The sequence below is a fragment of the Cryptomeria japonica genome, chromosome 2 (genome assembly GCF_030272615.1).
Source record: "Cryptomeria japonica chromosome 2, Sugi_1.0, whole genome shotgun sequence".
Lineage (NCBI taxonomy): Eukaryota > Viridiplantae > Streptophyta > Pinopsida > Cupressales > Cupressaceae > Cryptomeria > Cryptomeria japonica.
Genome location: NC_081406.1, coordinates 438,021,184 through 438,042,020, shown reverse-complemented (window position 1 = coordinate 438,042,020; position 20,837 = coordinate 438,021,184). Strand labels below are relative to the sequence as shown.

General features: G+C 37.1%; 1 protein-coding gene across 1 annotated transcript; it reads right to left on the bottom strand.

Annotated features, from left to right (window-relative positions):
- Window positions 1-12,665: 12,665 nt before the first annotated feature.
- LOC131862049 (uncharacterized) lies at window positions 12,666-17,396 on the bottom strand. The gene is made up of 2 exons (XM_059214977.1): window positions 17,057-17,396; window positions 12,666-13,216 (listed from the first exon to the last, which is right to left on the bottom strand). The coding sequence occupies exons 1-2, from the start codon at window positions 17,394-17,396 to the stop codon at window positions 12,666-12,668; spliced, it is 891 nt and encodes a 296-aa protein (XP_059070960.1).
- Window positions 17,397-20,837: the final 3,441 nt, after the last annotated feature.

Sequence of the window (20,837 nt, the reverse complement as noted above, 5' to 3'; positions counted from 1 at the left end):
GCGACTGAGAGACTCGGCACTCCCCTGATTGCAGATGTTGTTACTTTGTTCATTGGTAGAGTCTGTTTCTGGGTTGACAGTACACAAGTAATGGATAATGGAATCATCATTTAGGAAAATTGGTATGTCATGATTTTCAGGTTCATCCCAGTCTATGAGGTTAGGAAAGATAAGTGGTAAAGAGTCATTGGGTGGGTCAAGTTCAGCTTCTGTAAGTGTCAGGATGGAGGTATCATCGTGGTTGGCCAGGATATTAAATAAGTTAATGATTTTGTCAAGGTCTTCGATGGTATCATCTTTCGTATAAACTTGCTCGTAATGTCGCTTCTCGTTCTCCTTGGCGTCATAGATATTCTGTGGACCAAATTCAAGTAGTCTAGGTTTTGTGCCTTGTTCTTCTTGAGAAATGGGTGTATGACTATCATTTGCAGCAATATCTTTAGTAACATTGGAACAATTGCCCCATTCATATTCATTTGTATCAATCTCAGAGGTATTATCCCAGATTCTTGCAGTGCTGTGGACTGGTATGTTGTAGGGTGAAAATAGGTCCTTGATGATTGATACGAGTCTAATAGTTTTCTCTGATTATGTATCAGATCTCGCTTCTACTCTTTGCATTTGCTCATATATTGTCTCTCCTTGGGGAGTAATGATGTTACCAGGGAGTGATTCTTCTTTGTTTGAAACCGGTTCTTGAACATGATGTACTTCTGCACAAGGTGCTTCTATCTCTTGAATGACTGATTTCTCTTGATGTTTCTTTTTTCTTTTTTTCTTTTTTCTAGTATTCACGTTCCTTGCATATTGTTTTTGCTGATTCAAATAGTGCCTCCTGCCATGAGTCCTCCTTGTATTTCTTCTTTGCCTTCCACTAATGTTTTTGGTATTTTCTTGGTGTCTTCCTTGGTGGTAGAGTGTGTTAATATCCCAATCTTGTTTTGTTTTTACAAAATTGTGAAGGAGGATCTAATGGTTCTGTGACGCCTTCCTGACGCTTGCCGATAGGTCCTTTGCCATTGTATCCCATTTGTTGCATGATCAAGTAGCCTTTTCCATACAACTGTGTTGGTAAAGCTACTTCCATAGTAGCTACTTTGTCTTCTTCCTCATCCTTGTATAGCCAACTAAGGATTGCCTTCTCCTCTGATTCATGTGCTAGTGTGCCTAGTTGAATGAATTTGCCATCAAACTTGGTGATGGGTTGCGTTGCTTGATGTGTTGATACTGAAGGTAACCCATGAGATTTAGGTGATGTTGGTAAGTTGGCTAGACATAGGGGTTCCAAAGAGTATTCTCCCATACCTTGTTCTTTTATTTTCATTTTCTGCTTGAAATCCATAGATAACGATTTAGACTTTTCTTGCTGAAGATCTGGTGCTAGGGAAATTTGTTTTTCTTTGTTATGTGGAACTAAACTATCTTGGGCTTCCCCCATAGCATTATAATGTTGAAAAGGGTTATGATCTACTGATATAGAAATCTCTTGTCCATTATAGGGGAACTTAACACACTGGTGATAAGTAGAAGGTACTACTTGCATTTCATGTATCCAAGGTTGACCCAATAAGATATTATATGTGAGGTCTATGTGTAAGACTTGGCACATGGTGTCCTTTTGTATTGGTCCTACTTGAATTGGAAACACCACTATTTGGATGATCTTTCTTCATCATCATATGATTTGATAGTGATCTTTTTGCATGGATCAATAGACTACTCAGAGAAGCCTAATTCACAAATAAGTTTCAAGGTACAAATATTGAGTCCAACTCCTCCATCTATTAATACTCTTTTGACTCGATGTTTGTAGACCAAGACTTCAATGTGGAGTGGAGTATTGTGTGGATCGCTTAATGAAATATTATCCTACTCGAAAAAGGTGAGATTATGAGGCTCTATCATGTGAGCCACCATGGCTTGGAATTTGTCAGTATCTAGATCTTGGGGTACATTTGTTTCCAATGGTGCTTGTTCCAAGATGTCCTTGTGTTTTGGTGAAAGTTTCAGTAGATCAAATATAGATATTTGAGCAGGAGTTTTGCACAGTTGACTGACCAGGTCATATTGAATCTTGGGTATGGTGTTTGTTGCTGATGTATGTCCCTTCAAGACATATTTTTGAGCTCTGGTGGTTACATTGATGGATTCACGTTCACGTTTTTCCTTGATTGTAATAACATTTACTTGATTGTCCTCAGCTGATATATGATTGATGGTGTTATTGTATATGTGATTGATACAAGCTCCACGTGTATCATTTGAGGTTGAAGCTCCATCCTTGTTGTAGTTTGGAAGAGGATTCTTAAAGGCACCATGGTCACCATTTGTCTTGAGACCATCGACTATTAAATCACCTCTATCAATCATGTCTTGAACAATGTTTTTAGTCTCATGTAATCATTTGTTTGACATCCTTTGTTTCGATGAAAATCACAAAAGTGTGAGTCATTCCACCAGGGTGGTTTGATTTGTGGTTCAAAGTTATTGATTGCTGGTAAGGAGATAGTTTTGTTTTCCAGGAGTTCTCTGAATGCTGACTCCAATGATTTCCCTAATGGTGTGTAGATGCGCTTTGTAAAGTTGTTGTTGTTACCTCGTGAGTTTGTATTAGGTCCTTGATTGGTGTTATTATCTTGGATATTGTTGGTGTTGTTAAGATGATCTTGATTGGTAGTTGGTGCATATGTGTTAGTACCTTGGTTAGCACCTTTTTGATTCTTGGTAGCCTGAGGATTACTTGATAAATCTAACATCGGTTGCTTGGATTTCACATCATTAGTTTCATTTCCTCCTTCATTTCCAGTGTTTTTATTTCTGGTCTAGAACCTAGATTTGTCTAAGTTGTTGTTTTGGTTATTGTAATTAGAGTTTGATGAATTCGTCCCTTCTTTGAAAAATTTCAATGTTCCTTTCTTGACACATGCCTCCTCTACTTGGATGCCATTCTCAATCAATTTAGAAAAAGATGGCATGCATTGGAGTTTGAGTATGTAACTCATCTCGCTATTTAAATTGTTGATGAAAATTTCCATCTTTTCCTTCTTAGGCACATCTCGAGGATACCTTGAGACCATTCGTCGCCAACATTGAAGGAACACCATGAATGTTTCATTGGTTTTCTATTTGGTATTGCAGACATCTAGCATGGTGATGTCAATTTGAATGTTGTAGGAATATTGAGTTATAAATTTGTTGACTAACTCATCAAAGGATCTGACAGGAGGTGTGATTTTAGATAACCATTCCATTGTTTGCCCTCCCAAGCTTCTTGGAAATAATCTCATTAAATAAGTGTCATCATGGGCAAATTCTAGGCTCATGGTACAAAATTCCCGGACATGATCATGAGGATCGCTTTTCCCATCATATTTGTCAAATTTGGAATGTCTGAATTTGGGGGAAAAGGTACCATGTTTAACCTCCTGTCAAAAGGATAAGAACAAATTTCTTTCAAGGAATACCGTACTGTTGATCCTTGTTGCATGTCTTGCATCTATTTTTGTAGCATTTGTATTTGCTGTGTAAGAGCAACCAAGGGTGCATTTTTTTGCCGATGGAAGAGTTCTTCCCTCATGTTATTTCTAGTTTGGAATGGCGTGTGTAGCGGCATGTTTTGCTCAGGGATGTTTTCTCAGGTAAATTCTGCTCAGGTAAGTTTTGCTCTGGTATGTTTTGTTCAGGGTCATGTGCTTCCTCCTCTCTTTGTCATTTTTGATAAGCATAATGTTGAGACCTTGTTCTAAATATGTCAGTATCAAATTCTTCAGGGAGTTTAACTCCTTTGCTTGTGAGCATGAGTAGGTATTTTTCTTTGTCGGTTTTCATGAGTTTTTCCACAAGTTTTTGAAATGAAGCGCTTTCTTGACACTCTTGGAGGAGTTCCTCATAAATTTATGTGTCTTCTAGAATTGGATATTTGAAAGGATTTGATAATCTTCGACCCATGCTAGACTTTGGTTGTGGTTTTCTTTGTTTGTTTTGTTGAGAGTGAGTAACAATGGGCATCTAGTAGAAACTTTCTGTGACAAAGGGAACGAACTCCTCTTCGATGTTTTGCTCAGGGGTTGGTGGTTCAAATCGAGGCATATTGTAAGTGATGCACACTGCAGGGAAGAAGGCTGGATTGATCTTTCCTCCTTGATTTAGGCATTGATTGAATGCTCTACTCCTCAATGGTTCCTCGTCAAATTCATTTGTTTTGTATTGAAGATACAAGCACATATGATGGAGGACTATTTGATGAGATTTGAAGAGTTGGCGATTGATGTATAAAAATCTATTCCATTTGGCAAGTTTCAGAGAACTGGGTTGTTGTTTCCTCAACTTAGTGCTATGATAAATACTCTTTCTTCTTAGGATATGAGGATTAGTCATGCACAAGTGATCAATGGTTTCCTTTGATTTGTTTTGGATTTAGATATCTTGTTTGAAAACTTTAAGTTTTACTTTTATCAAATGAAGGTTTAGATGCCCCCTCACGACAAAGCGTGTCAAATGATATGGAAGAAGATCTTTCCTGATATGGAAACTTGATTTGACAACTCGGAGTTTGAAACAAGTATGTTTTTGGATAAAATCCATTTGATTGAAGGACCTTTTGATACGTGTGATGGTGTTTCCTGATTTTGATAGGAGAGATGTGTTTTATCTCTTGACTAGTTTTCGGATTTTGACAACTTTGTTTTAAGGAAAACTTGCTTTTGGAGTAGTTTTGATACTCTGATTTTGATTTTCTGTTTGATGGAGTTCAAGCGAGGAAAAAGGGCTTCCTAAATTGTTTTTTAGAATTTTCAAAAATAGTTTCCGTTTTGCCCCCTATTTTCTTAGTTTCGGCTATGCGCTAAGCCAGAAACCCAATGCACTACCAAAATTTCACAAAGTGCTAGAGAATGGTCTCCACGCACTAAGGAGCCCTTCTGACGTGCTAATTTGATCTGCTTGATTTTGGTCTGGTTTGAAAGGTTATGCACTGATGTGTCCTATCAATGCGCTAATAGCTGATCTCAACGCGCTAGTGTTTGGTCTCAACACGCTAAGTTGTTTCTTCAATGCGCTAGAATGGTTTCAGAAAGCGTGAAGGTTTGAACTGCTAATTTGGATTTGATTATGCGCTAAAGTTCAGTACTGATGCACTATGCTGAAGCTTGCACGTGCTAAAATGTGGTTCAAAAGCGCTAAGATGTTGCTCTTACGCGCTAAACTGTCCTGATAGTTTTGAATTGGTAGTTTTATGTGATTTTTGAACTTTGTCTCAATGATGATGGATGATTTTCTGAAGTAAACAATGAAAGCACAACACAAAAGAGATAACCATCTTGCCTAGTCTAACAAATGAGTATATGTTCTGTGAGGATGTGTTCAAATCCCCAGTGTTTTAATAGGTTTGGATACAAAAAAACAATTCAATCAGACTCTTTATTCAAGGGTCATTGACAATACCATAGCTCACTAGTCTTGATACTCCATTAGCTCAAACAACCTTGTCAACCCCTAGGGGGCACCCTTTTTTTGCCTTTTCCCAGAAATTAACTCAAAGTGAATTGCTTCACAATTGAGTAGTTATCTTGGGAGATATATGGTGAGTAATCTTAGGGGAAGATTCTTCCCCATCCTTGCACTATGATACTGCAAATGTTTGGATACTGACTCGGCTCAAAGTTTCTAGTGCTAAAGTTCATAATCAAGCTTCCCATTCAGTCGTCAGTGATAAGCTCCCTCAAGAGGCTTCCCAACCTTTAGAACAAAGGCTTTATGTATTGTAAAGATACTGGGGGAAGGCTAATCGCTGCGTGCAACCGTTGAAAAGGACTTTCGTCACTTTCCACTTTTGATTATAGTGGGTTGGAACACTTGGCATCAAAGCCGTTCCCCGCTTAGGTTTTTCCCCTCACACCGGCCAAAGAATGGCTTTAAGAGTTGTTCAACTCCTTGGGAGGGCAGGTTTGCTAAAGGTTTTAATGCTTAAAAACACTAAAAGCATAAGAGTGGTTTGTCTTTTTGATCACCCAGTTAAGGGGAGAGCATATACCTTCCACTTCCAAAGCGAAGCACACAAGTGTTCTTTTTAGCCTTTTATTGCAATGATTTGGTAAAATCTGTATGGAGATATTGCTCCATAAAAACATGGTGTTCATTTTATTCCATCAAATCAATGATTATCTGATCTAGAAAAGGAAACCTAGTCAACAAATCAAAACTTCGATTTTGGTCAACAAAATATATCGACAAAGGGGAAGAACTTCCCTCTTTAACTTTGAATAAAATTGGACAAGTGTGGTTCTTTTAGCTTGCAAAAATTTTAAAAATTGATCCTTTTATACACCAAAGGATGGTGAGTTTCTTTTTAAATCTCTTTTGCAAAATGAAAGATTGTTTTGTCCTTTTTAGATGCCCAAATGAAAGTTTTTCTCCTAGGAAAGCAAGAAAGATTTTTGTTGTGGTTCTTTTTAAGTTCTCAAATAAAGTGTGAGTTCAATTTTTAACTTTAAACAAGAAATGAAAGAAATTTAAATTTTTAACTAACTTATCTAAGTTAGTAAAAACTTCAAACTACTTTAAATCTAGCTTAAAAAAAAGCTCCAACCTGCAATTTAAATCATTAGCAACCTGCAAAACAAATATGTAATCAGTTAGCAAAATGATGGCTTTGTGGACTTCCCCAAGTCTAACTTTCGAGTTCTCTGTTACAAATTGGTTTCTATCTTCTGTCTATGATGCGCTATAGAATATACTGTAAGCGCTCCAGAATGCCTCATATGCGCTATCAGGAAGACCCTACGCGCTAAACTGTTTTACCAATGCGCTGAACTGTTAAATTCCCGTGCTGAAAGCTACAGGAAGAATTTTAAAAATTTGATGTGCTGGGAGAGGGTTTCTATGCACTAGGAAATGAGTCTGATGCATCAAACAGTATACCAAATGCACTGAAGGTTTAATCGGATGCGCTAAGAGTGGTTCCCGATGCGCCAATTCTTGTTTCCTGCGTACCTGCAAAGTTGGTTAAATTCAAAAACCGATTTGATTAATGGGGTTATGCCCCACAGTGGGCACCAGAAATGTATGCGGGGTAAGCGGTTCAATGAAACTGAAATTATAAAAATTGTTCAAAGACTTGCCCACACACATCTAGTACAATGATATGCAGGGAAAGCGGTTCAATGAAACTGAGTATTGAATGAAACTCAATACTCATCTAGTACAATGATACACATAAAAGAACATAATAAAATCTTAGACTGGAAAGTGGACACCATTCAATGAGGCCCCCATAGCAAAATATTGAAACAAGATGAACAGAGAGAGAGTTTGGCAACATTGGCTCCACTCCACGATACACACTTCTTGGGCATGCCAGTCTCTCTTACCCTGAAGATTCAAAGATCTTATCACCAAGGGATTTATGTCTCATAATGCAAGGTACACGAGGAGTATCTATGGTGTACGATCCACATTCCCATAATCATTGAATGTGGGATTTGGGCTACTAAATTGGTTCTTATTGTAAATTTGAAGTTTGATAAGGGTAATGTTGTCTCCTAGAGGTTTGAGAGCTTGTTTCAACCATTGCACTATATGCCATTTTGTTTTGATTTTTGAAGTTTAGGGATGAAATGAAATGTAACTAAGGGATGAAAGTGCAACCCTATTTTTTTTTGGAATTTGAGAATTTTGATAATGGACAAATGCAACCGAGGATGACAAATGCAACCTATGTTTTTTTTTTTTTTTGAAAAATTGGATTAAGGAATGACAAGATGAAATCCTAAAGAATGACAATGCAACCTATGGACTTGGACTAAGGAACAATCTAATTTTGAAGATAATGCAAAATGGAGATACTGATTTGACCCTATGTCTTATGAGGATGAAGACTATGAAAGGACTAAAGTTGGGATTATAATGAGTATGCAAGGACTTATGCAAATATTATGATGACTATGCAAGGACTTATGTGAGGATTATGATGATTGTGCAAGGAGTTATGTGAATATTTATGCAAAGGCTATGCAAGGACTATGAGACTATATGAAGATTATGATGACTATGCAAGGAGTTATGCGAAGATTATGATGAATATACAAGGAGTTATGTGAAGATTTATGCAAAGACTATGCAAGGACTTATGCATGGACTGATATAAATGAGGACGTTAATGAGGACTATGTAAGGACTAATGCAAAGCCTAAGGAAGAATATGAGTACTATAATGAGGATGATAATGAGAACTATGCAAAAGAAATGACATAAATGGGCACTAAAATGAGGAGGATAATGAAGACAATGCAAGGAATTATGCAAAGCCTAAGGATGTAAATGAGGACTATAATGAGGGTGATAATGAGGACAATGCAAACTCAAAGGCCTCTAAGAAAACCTATGGTCACAAGTATGCAAAATTTTGGACTTTGTTGGACTGTCTGATGTTTCAAGATAGACTCTATTTCAAGTAACTCTGTTTGTAGGACAAGTCTATTGTTTTTCAAATCTGAGAACACTGTTTGAAGATATGAATAGCTGACTGAACTGTGTTATGACAAACTCTGAGAATTCAGAGATATGCAAGGTAGGGCCTGAAATAGCCCAAATACTGACTCAATACTGGTCTAGTACAATGATACACATAAAAGAACATAATACAATCTTAGGCTGGAAAGTGGACACCATTCAATGAGGCCCCCCTAGCAAAATACCAAAACAAGATGAACAGAGAGAGAGAGAGAGAGAGAGTCTGGCAGCACTGGATCCACTCCATGATACACACTTCTTGGGCATGCCAGTCTCTCTTACCCCAAAGATCCGAAGATCTTATCACCGAGGGATTTATGTCTCATAATGCAAGGTACATGAGGGGTATCTATGGGGTACGATCCACACTCCCAGAATCATTGAATGTGGGATTTGGGCTACTAAATTGGTTCTTATTGTAAATTTTGAGGGATCTCGATGCAACGACGAATTCTCAGAGAAAGCCACTTAAGACTTTAATTGAGCTTATCGGTGCAGGAAAGACCCCCACATATGTCAAATTCACTCAACACTCTAGCCGCCTGACCAATATATTTATATAGTGGCTTGAAAAATCCACTCGAGAGTACGCTGGGAGAGATGATATCCCAACGCATCCCAATTCGAAGTACCTATGTGGGGTGATGAAATCCCCAGTCAAAGATACCCCTCACTACTAAAATGAAAAAATTGGGTGTTGTTATCACCTTCTCCCTTTCTCCCAAGACCCCAAAGGTGGGTGGAAAGGTAGTTGATGCAATAGTAGGTCCACCCCAAACACGCTAAAAAGTTATTTCCCTTAAAATAAAATAAAATGTGAGTTATTCTATTGAGAAGCCTGATTCACGTTTATTTTAAGACCCAAACTTAGGTGTGAGATACGTATGTGGATGTCAATTTTAGAACACCAAATTGAAGTGTGAAAGCATGCATATCAATTTTAACTAGGTTTATTTTAAGCCCAAAACTGAAGTGTGAAAGCATGCATGTCCATTTTAACCAACTTTATTTTAAGCCTAAAACTGAAGTGTGAAAGCATGCATGTCCATTTTAACTAGGTTTATTTTAAGCCCAAAACTGAAGTGTGAAAGCATGCATGTCAATTTTAACCAGGTTTATTTTAAGCCCAAAACTGGTGTGATAACATGAGTGTTTATGATTCAGTAATAATCCAATCCTCTTTGTAAATTCACCACATGCTGCAGATAGATTATCAGTAACACAAGAAAACCCACAAAAAATAGAAAACAAAAAACTAAACTATGAAAAACACGAATGTGTAATGATACCTGAGCGAATGCGTGATACCACATGAGCGATTGCATGATAATGACAGTATGAATGCGTAATTCTGACAAAGCGAATGCACGATACTAATAGAGCGATTGTGTGACACTGACATAGCGATTGCGTAAAACATAGACATACCAAACAAAAATAAAATAAAAAGTTTAATTCTGATCTAGAACCTGCAAAACAGATTGTGATGCCCTAGCAAGATCTCTCATCATCCATTCTATATTAAGCAAATCATAATTTACTCTATATGAGAGAACTAGGTTGTTGTATTTATCAATGGTTGGTTGGTCCTCTAGATCTTGTATCTTCTTTTCTGCCTTTAGGATTCACTGATAGTGTCTGACTTGTCTTCTTTGTTCCTTGGTCCTCATGGCACCTGAAATCCTGAATTTTACCTTACGTGCCATAAGATTTTATAATTAGAGCATGCAATAAGGGTAAACCATATTCAAATTTAACAAATTTACTACAGAATCAAGATAAAATAGAGCGTAGATAATAAGAAAAATAAGAAAAACAGAACGCATAAACCAACCAATGAATGCATAACAAGATTTGATTGATGGTGTGGCAGGATCTAGACAATTACGTGATGGGTTCTGCACGAATGCGTGACCCTGAGTTATCGAATGCGTGATCCTATCTATGTGATTGCGTGATTCTGTAAACGTGATTGCATGATTGTTGAATCTGTTGTGCAATCCATACAAACCTGCAAAAAAAGGAAAATTTCATACGATCTGCGAAAAAATCACATAGAAAACAGAGAAGGTTAATTAGCCGTTGTTCACGTTGGGTTCACCAAAATGTCGTATGTAAAATTCATCATCAAATTCAACTAGAAACAAAGGGAAATCACAAATCCCTATCTAATCAAAGAATTCTAAATAAACCAATGAAATAACACTATCAATCAAATAGGAATGTAAAATAAATCAATTAAAACTCCCTATTCCATGACCGCATATTGCATCCATTGTTCTTCTCTTCTTTGTGGTATGATGGCTCTTAGATATTGCATTGGAAACCTGCAATTGACACAAAGATTCAAAGTTTGTAATTGTTCATGATTGTTGGAGAGGATTGATTGAAAGGTGGAACAAATTGATCAAGAGGTGGAACTCAAGTGAGCTCACATGCTGATTGATAGTTGAACTGTTGATTTAGAGGTGGAACTCAATTGATTGAAAAGATTAAATGCGTTATCTGATTGAGAAAAAAACTGATTGAAAGATGAAAAATGATGATTGGAGGATAATTAATTGAAGACAAAGAAAGCTTTATTTAGAAAAATCTTACTAGAAGATAGAAAAAGAATGATTGGAGAGAATTAAAGAAATGATGTAATTAATCAATTAATTGAAATAATTAATTAAAATAGATGGAATAGTTAACTGATTGAAAGCTTTTTGTAAAAAAAGCAAAGTGGAAGATATAAATAGGAGTTGGAAAGATAATTAATTAAATTAATTAATTTAGCATGTGCTCGCACTTTGACTTTGATTTTCAATTTAATCTTTGCATGAGATTTAATTCAAATATTGAATTTATTTTAAATTCAATTTGTTATTTGAATATATTTAGAACTTGACTTTGATTTTCAATTTGATTTTTGAAATTATGCACATGTATTTGAAATTAGAAGAAATTAGAAGAATTAATTAGTTAATTAAATAATTTAAAGAAACTATTTAATTATTTAGAAATTGATTTTTTTTTTAATAGATAAGTGTTATCCAAGGGGGATAACTCCCGTACATTTCTCCTACATCCAGAATTCATAATTTTAAAACAAACCAAATTATGCTAAAACATACATTAAGACAATGCCTTATACATGATGCCTAATTTCCAATGTGTTAGAGTATCATAGACATGATTTTTCCAATCTCCATTATTTTGACAACGGTAGATGCCGAGAGCCAGTTATCTTTAGAATTGAGCAGTATACGAAAGGGATCCAGGTTCCTATTCCTGACCCCCACCCTAAACATCTCCCATGCCTCCTGAATGAAGTTCTTTCTCCTCTATCGTGCTGCCCTTTTTTGGGCAGTTTCCTCATCTTCACTATCTAACTCCTCCGATTCAAAGGAAATGTAGTTGGTGTAGTTGAAGTAGATGCTGAGGGTGCTGACCCAACAATCAAAATCCAAACCTAAAATGGCATTTGCCAAGGCTTGTCCATTAGATGGGAGGACAAAGCTGTCGATCGTCTATATGCCCACTTCCTTTGAGTCAAATATATCAATCATAGGGAAAATAACAACCTCATACACAAATCCATCATACCAATGTCGATTGCCACCCAAGATACCATTATCTACTTGCCAAACAACATTCCAAACCACATCGTTTGCTTGAAATAACCGATTGCATTGGGCCTAGACCGATTCCTCTCTACACAAGCAACTCAGACCAAAATGATGCACCATTGATCTAGATCGATACTTCCAGGCTTAAAACTGCATTCTGAACCATTCCTTAAGTAGAGTTGCGAACTTTCTAGAGAAGTCTAGAGGCTAGAATAGGCTCGACTTCCAAACTAGCTTTGCCTGAGAATCAAATCTTTACTATACTGAGAACATGTCAGGTTGCAGATGATACCTTTTTTTTAACTGGCTGGATAACCATAGGAACTCTGCCATAGCACATGATAAAACAAAAATATCCAATTTGTCCTTCCACAAAAGCATGGCCTACCTCTAGCTAAATCAAAGATCCCTTGGACGAACCACATACTCCATCATCCAATGCACAACTTTAGAGAGCTCGGGATCCCCATTGGTTATGTCTGCACCCTGGACCGTCAAATTACCCATTGAAAGACCCATGATCGCCTAGGTACCATTCATGTGTTCTTATCTGATCCCTGACTTGACTTTGCAAACTGATTTAGCAAAATCATCCGTTGTAATATGTTTTAGCTCATTCTGCCAATCAACAGTCAAGATATTCTCGGTACATTTTTCCATTGAGACACCAACATTAGCTAAATAATCAGCTACTTTGTTTTCCTCATGAAAAGCATGGAAAATTGTATAATTTTGAAATTGGTTAAGGTGCATTGTAATATCAGCCAAGTAGCAACGAAGCTTCCAATTGGGTGTCAAGTTGTTCTTGATGGCGTTGATTATGATTTGTGAATCCCCCTCTACTTCCATTGATGTAAATCCATTATCAACACAAAATCTAAGACCTCTGGCCAGAGCCATTGCTTCCACCTCATTATTGGAAGCAATGCCCATGTTTCCCGATACACTGCCCATAATGTCTCCTGTAGCTTTCCTAACAATACAACCATATCCCGTGACCCCTGAGTTTCCTTTAGTAGCCCCATCGAATTTGAGTTTAATACACCCATCCATAGGGGGTTCCCAACTAGCACTTGCACGCTTGACACATTTGGACACTGTGTTGATATTTGGGGGAATCAAAGTACCCCACTTCAGCTAAATTTTTTTGTCCCAGTCTAGAATATATTCTATCCTCCCGCAATAAGCTTTTGTGTTAGCTATTTCACTGATGCTTGTTTTAATTTTCTCAAAGACTTTTTCCTTAGTGGATTCTCTTCCTTTGAAGATTCTACTATTTTGCTCTTTCCAGATCTTCCATATCAGCATTGATGGAGAGATTATCCACAGAGAACCCCATAACAATTTTCGGTTCAGAATTGGTCAGCTACTAATCTAATTTTTTAGATTGATTTCTAAAGCATAAACCCAACCCAAACTTTGGAATAGCCAATCCCAACCGTGTCTAGTAAAGGGGCAGTCAAGCAATAAGTGGTTGATTGTTTCCTCATTTTTTTTTGCATAGGACACATATACTTGGACCGTAAATACCATATAGTTTCAAATGTTCACCAGTGAGGATTCTTTCATGAAAGGCCATCCATAAAAAGGCTCTGACACTAGGGGCTACCAACTTATCCCAGCAAAGGATCATGGGCTAGTCACTCTTTACCTATATCAGTCTCTGTACTTGGTATGCACGTTTGACGGAATATTCGCCAGATTGTGCAGCACACCATATGATTTTATCATCCATATTCCTGGTTGTAATCCTCCTACCTTTTAGTAACTCATTAAGATTTTGTCGATCACTTGCCTCCAAACCATCGACTTGAATATGAATCCATTCATATAGTCCACTTCATGGAGAAGATTCCCTCACATAGTCTGCTACATGAACCCCATATTTATTCTTAGCCTCATTTATCTAGTTTCCACGTTCAAACATCTTACTCAAGCTTGTGTGTCCATCCTAGGAGTCATCCAAAATCTAGCTTTCTTCTCATCTCCGATCTTCCAAGAGAGATGGTCGGTAATAAAAAACTTGCACTCTTTTATGAACCTCCAAACAACAAATCCTCCATGACATCCGATGGTCATGAGTATCTTGTTGGGATCATCACTGTCCAGGTACTTCTTGCACATGATTGAGCACCATATTTTCTCGGGACATTGATATATTTTTCAGATCAATTTCGCACCCAATGCAAGATTTTGTTGTTCTAACCTTCTGAGCCCTGCACCACCCTCCTCTTTCGAGCTGCAAGCTATGTCCCAATTGATGAGTGGAATTATCTTGATCTGTTTATCTCCCCCCCAAAGGAATTTTTTAAGAAAGCTTTCCAAAGCCTATATAGCTTTGGAGGATAATTTAAACACAAACATTGCATAATAGGCATGGCAGACAACACAATTTTAATCAATTGAATTCTCCCCGGAAGAGCCAACCATTTATGCTTCTAGGCGTTGAGCTTTTGCCTATATTTGGAAATTAGATCTTCCCACAATGTAGTCTTGGTAGAACCAGAGAAAAATGATATTCCTGGATATTTTGCTGGTAGGGAACCAACCGGCCATCCAAGCAGCCTCGAGATTTTTGCTTGTACATCCTTTTTGGTGCTAAAGAAGAAAATCTTAGATTTCTTGTCATTTATTCACTGTCCAACAACATTGGCATACATTTCCATAGAATCTTTGATGACCCTTGTCTCCCATATAGTTTCTCCCCCAAAGAGGGTAGTATCATCTGCGAATTGTGAGTGTGTGATTGGCTCCAGATCGCGGTGAACATTGATCCCTTTCCACACTACTTCCTCCCATAGTTTGGATATATACCGGCTAAGCACCTCCGCCATAATCACAAATAAGAATGGGGAGATCATATCGAGTTGTCTTAAACCATTTTTAATTTCAAAAAATCCAAAAAGAGAACCATTGATTGCCACCGAGTATTGAGGGGAGCCAATACAAACCTTGATAATTCTGATCCAATCTTGAGAAAACCTAAATTTCCTCATCACGTCCATCAAGAATTCCCACCTCACCTTGTCGTAAGATTTTGAAATATTGAGCTTGATGGCCATATCTTTCTGTCTTTCCATGATAATTGAGTGTATGGTTTTAGTAGTGAGGATAATACTATCAATGATCTCCCGCCCTGGTGTGAATCCGTTCTATTCCTTGGAGATGAGATTTGGTAAAACTTCTTCTAATTTGTTGGCAAATGCCTTAGTGATAATCTTGTATACCGTGTTGCAAAGAGAAATTGGGCAAAACATTAAAGGAGGAGGGATTGGCTTTCTTAGGGATGACCACCAGCACAATGTTGTTTATCTCTCTGACAAATCATCCTTTCATTCTAACTTGTTCCACCACTTCCAGTAGCTCGGATTTCACGAACTCCCAACAATTCTGGTAAAAAATTGCAGGCATGCCATCCAGACCTGGGGCTTTGTCTGAGTGGAGTCCAAACACTGCACACCGAATTTCAATTTTGGTAAGGGGTTCTAGCAACATTCGGTTGTCCATGTCAGTTACCAACTTAGGGATTGCATTGAACAACTTAATAGCACATGCCTCCTCCCAACAGTCATCGGAGTTTAGAATTTTCTTGAAGTAGGCCTCTGCTGCCTGACCGATACTATCTCTATCCTTATGACAAGTTTCATCTTCTAAGATAATTTCATTGAATTGATTTTGAGCTCTTCTGGCTTTGATTGATGCATGGAAGAACTTAGTGTTCTTATCACCCTCCTTAATCCACTATTCTCTAGCTTTATCTCTCCAATAAATCTCTTATCTGGATAAAGTCTCTGAGAGTCTAGCCATCAATTCTTTTTCGCGCTTGTAGTCTGCCTGATCCATTCCTTCAACCAAAACTTTCGTATTTAGAATTTCCAACTCGGCTTCAATTATTTCTTTCTCAGAGAAGATATTCTTGAAGACTTCTTTATTCCATATTTTGAGTTGACTCTTGACGTAAGCCACTTTTTTAACAAAACAAAAACTAGGCGTACCTTTGATGTGGTCGCACTGTTTCCACCATATTTCTAAATTGTCTAAAATGGATTTATCCCTCCACCACATATTCTGAAATTTAAAATAGCTGCTGCCACCCTATATCTCCGACCCAATTTCCAATTGGATCATAAAATTATCAGAGATGCAATATGGTAGACTTTTGACAGAAGTCGCCATATTTGCCTCTGGCCAATAAGACCCAATTAGGAATCTATCCAATTGTTCAACAATATTGGCCAATCCGGGTCATTTATTATTCCAAGTGAACCAACCTATTGATGGCTTGCAGTCTATAACACCTACCTTTTGCACAAAGTACCTAAAGTCTAGCATGTCATTGGTGACTTTCTTTGATCCTCCCCTCTTTTCTGAGAGATCAATAATTGCATTAAAGTCTCCCCCAATTATAATTTTCATGTTCCCACTGGCAGATACCAATTGGGTAATATCATCCCAAAACACCAATTTCTGCTAGTAGTTCATGGGGCCATATATACATTCCAAAGTCCCATTTCCAACTGGCTGAGTTTACACTTCACCTAGCAGGCTTTCCAAATATTTCCTCCAAAGACCTTGACAATATCCACCAAGGAAGATTTCCATAAAATTCCCAAACCACTGGCTCTTCCATCTACCGCCTGAAAGATGCCAGACCAACCTCTGCAATAACCAATCAAACTATCACCATCATTTGAGCTGCATTTAGTCTCCTATAACATAACAATATCACTTGATATTTTGGCCAAATGTCATTTCAACATCTGACCTTTGTCAGGGGCCATTAGGCCCCTGACATTCCATATGATGATCCTCATTTCTTCACAAGGGAGTAGTTTATTCCTTGGTACTTTTTCCATTCAAAAATTTGGTCACGCTTAGAAGCCCTTTTTGGACCGCTTCTTCTTCCCTTTTTTTCTTGTTAGATTTTCCGCCCTTACCTCTTCTACGCTCAGTCACAGGGTCAACCATAGATTGGTTGATATTCCTAACATTGGTGATTCCCAATAAATCCTTATCCATTTCATCTCTAGACATCCACTCAGTATCCGATTCTGATTCAATTGAAGGCTCAATTTCCTTGTCTATATTTTCCTCATTGGGCTCCACCATATTGGAATTCACGTGATTAGTTTGTGTATCTATGTTTGGCAGATACTCATTAGGTCTTTCCGTCCAATCTAAGCACAATGGCTCCCCAGTGGATACCACAACAGGCTTTTGCTTGGCCTTCCAAATCTTTTTTTTCTTTTTTGGAAATACGAGAATTGTCCATACCATGATTCCTCCTGCCACTGTTGAGGCAAAAAATGCTTATCTTCTTTGATTTCAATCAATTGAATCTAGTCTAATCCTTGGAGTCACAATTTAAGTTTTGGGGGAATTCACCTAACCGCTGCTAGTTTCGCTCTTGCATACAAATACGAATCTCTAGTGGGGATATTCGCATCTATTTTGATCAAGGTACCAAGCGATCTCCCTATCTTTTCTAGGGCTTCCTCCACCCATTATTCCATTGGCAAGTTGTTTAATCGGATCCGAATCGGCTTATCATAGGGTTCAGTTTTGAGAGGGTTAAAATTCCGGTACCATTTTTGTATGTACAGAGGTTTAGTTTCCATTGTCTAGAGGCCCCCTTTAAGAATTTTTTGGTGCTCTTCTTCCATCGTGAAAACCACAATAAAGAATCCTTTCGGCATAAATTTAGTTATTTAGGGAGTATGCCATGTATTTTCGATCCATCCGGTGATCTTCTTTCGATCTGTTCTAGGGCCAATAAATCTGCAAATAATCGCTAGATCCTTGAGTGATTCGATGTCATCCCCAACCTCTTCTGTGACATCGATTACTTAGAGAAGTTCTTCCTTTGTGTTCAACCCTGGTTCCTCGCAGGACTTTGTTGCATCCTTTGTATCCTCGCCTCGACTACTTTCTTTCGACTTATTCTTCTTTTTTTCGCCCTCCATTTTTTATATAATGCTAGAAATTGAATTTAATTAAATAATAAAGATTATTTAAATTAAATAATTAAAATCACAATTAATTAAATAATTAATATTTAGAAAAGGGTTGAATGATTAATTAAATAGAGATAGAAATTGAAAATGAATTTATTTAAATAATAAAGATTATTTAAATTGAAAGATTAATAATCATAATTAATTAAATAATAAATATTTAATTAATATTAGAAAATGTAAATGATTAAACGATGATAGAATTGAAATTGAGATAATTTAATTAATATTAGAAAATGGTTTAAATGACTAAACAATGATAGAATTGAAATTGAAATAATTAGTAAGATGATGAGGAAATATGAATTTAGAAGAATAAGATTAATTAACTTAATTAAAGAATTATTTAATCAATTAGAGGCATAATTTATACATGATCAATGAGACATTTTTAGGTGTCTACGCAGTGCTGATCGATGACATGTAGATCATCACTCTAGAAAAGCAGATCGAATCAAATCTATTACAGATTGAGTTGGTGAAGGGAAAACTTAGCATGACACCGTTTGAATGTTTTTTTTGTGGGAACCATAAAAGATAAATATGTCAGCTTGAGACTGAAATGAGTTCATGCTTGATGAGAAGTGGGAGAGAAAAGAGAGCCAGAGAGAGAGAAGAAAGATAATCAGCCTTAGTGTTATTTCTAAGAGAGTTGCAATGTGTGTTAGCAAGCTTAATTGGTAGAAACAGAGTAATCGGTAAACTGTTACAGTCTAAACAGTCAAGCATACTGGTGAGGAGTGATTGGTTAGGAAGGCATCCAAGAGTGACATAGTGAAGTGTGAGACTGAGAGAAGAAAGGCTGGGAGTAACCGGTGAGTGATTAGAGATAGTAATATGATAACAAATAGTGTGAGAACCAATGAAGAAGAGGAGTTTGTTAACCGACAAAAAATCATTAATCAGTTGTTGCAGAACTCATTTGCAACAAGGTTCTATCATTGTATCAAAATTATATTTCATTATATAACACCAAGTTGGAGCTTGGTGCATGGGTTGGTGCCCTAAAATCAGTAGGGGTTGGTGCTCTTTGGGTTTGTGCCCTAAATCATTGTAATCTATTGTTTCATTGTGAGGTTGGATTGGAGTAGTAGACTCCAACAACATTTCTCATCGAGGTTTTTCCCATATTGGGTTTTCCTCATACATCTGGTGTTGTGGGTTATGCATTTGTGTGTTTGTCTCTTTTGATATCCACTCTTATCTTACCAGTTTGATTATTTAGTGTTTAGGTCCAAGCTTGGTTAAGAAGAAAAGATTTCAAGAACCACTGAGTCACCCCCCTCTTTGTTGTACATTGTTTTCAACAACTGTTCCAAATGCAAATCTTCAGTAGCCACAATACTTAAAACAATATGAATAGAAGTCATCTTAACAATCAGAGAGAAAATTTCACCAAAATCAATGCCCTTTTTCTGTGCAAATCCTTTAACAACTAATCTGGCTTTAAATATGTGCTTACCTCCATCTTCCTCTTTTAGCCTATAAACCCATTTTTTTGTAAAGCCTTTTTACCTACACGCAACTTACATAATTTCCAGGTCTAATTTTTGTGCAAGGAGTCCATTTCTTCTTTCATGGCAAGCTCCCATTGAACCTTTGTATCCACCTGCATAGCTTCATCATATCCTTATGGTTCACCAACATCTGTTAACAAAATAGAATAAAAAGAGGGAGAGAACCTTTGAGGAGGTCTACTTAGCCTTGTTGACCATCTAACATTCACTGGAGTTTGTGGTATTTCTGGTTGTTGTTGCGGAACATGAGGAACCACTAGAACATCACTATCAAGAATATCATCCTGCACAACAAAATCCTTTTCTTTCTTCTCATGTTGCTGCAACTGATCTTTATACAACACTTTCTTATTGAATACAACATCCCCGTTTCTCACAATTTTCAGATTTTCAACATCCCAAAGTCTATAACCAAATTCATCAAGGCCATATCCAACAAAAATACATTTTTTTATTTTGCATCTAGCTTGGTTCTATTTTTAGAATCTACATGTGTAAATGCTTCACATCCGAAGGTTTTGAGAAAAGAATAACTCACCTTCTTACCTATCCATGCTTCCTCTGGAATACCACAACCCAAAGGAGCTGAAGGACCTCTATTAATTAAATATACAATAGTATTGACAACCTATGCCCACATGTTTAAAGGCAACCCAACATGCAATTTCATGCTCCTTGCACGCTCCATTATTGTCATATTCATGCGCTCAGCCACTCCATTTTCTTGTGGATTTCTTAGAATCATTTTATGCTTATGAATTCCATTAATGGAGAAATAATGTTCAAATTCTTTGTTGCAATACTCACCACCGCTATCAAATTTGAGACATTTTAATCTTTTACTTGTCTCATTTTCAACCAAGCTTCTCCATTTCTTAAATATTTCAAATACATCAAATTTTTGCCTAAGGAAGTAAACCCAAACCTTCCTAGTTACATCATCTATGAATGTAACATAATACCAAGAGCCACTGAGGGAAGATACCTTAGCTGGTCCCTATACATTTGTATCCACAAGGTCCAACTTTTCATCTTTCTTTTGCTTCCCATCCTTGAGAAAACTAACTCTCTTTTGTTTGCCATACACATAACTTTCACAAAAATCCATATTAATGCATTTCAGACCTGGTAAAACCTTTTTAGAATGAAGTACCTTCATACCTTTTTCACTCATATGCCCAAGTCTA

What these genes read in the sequence shown, in the direction of transcription:
- LOC131862049 (XM_059214977.1), bottom strand. Translation starts at nt 17,396, where the DNA reads ATGGTATGGACAATTCTCGTATTTCCAAAAAAGAAAAAAAAGATTTGG. An exon ending in TGTGACTGAGCGTAGAAGAG is followed by an intron (nt 13,217 to 17,056) that starts GTAAGGGCGGAA and finishes ATATCAACACAG; the next exon opens with TGTCCAAATGTGTCAAGCGT.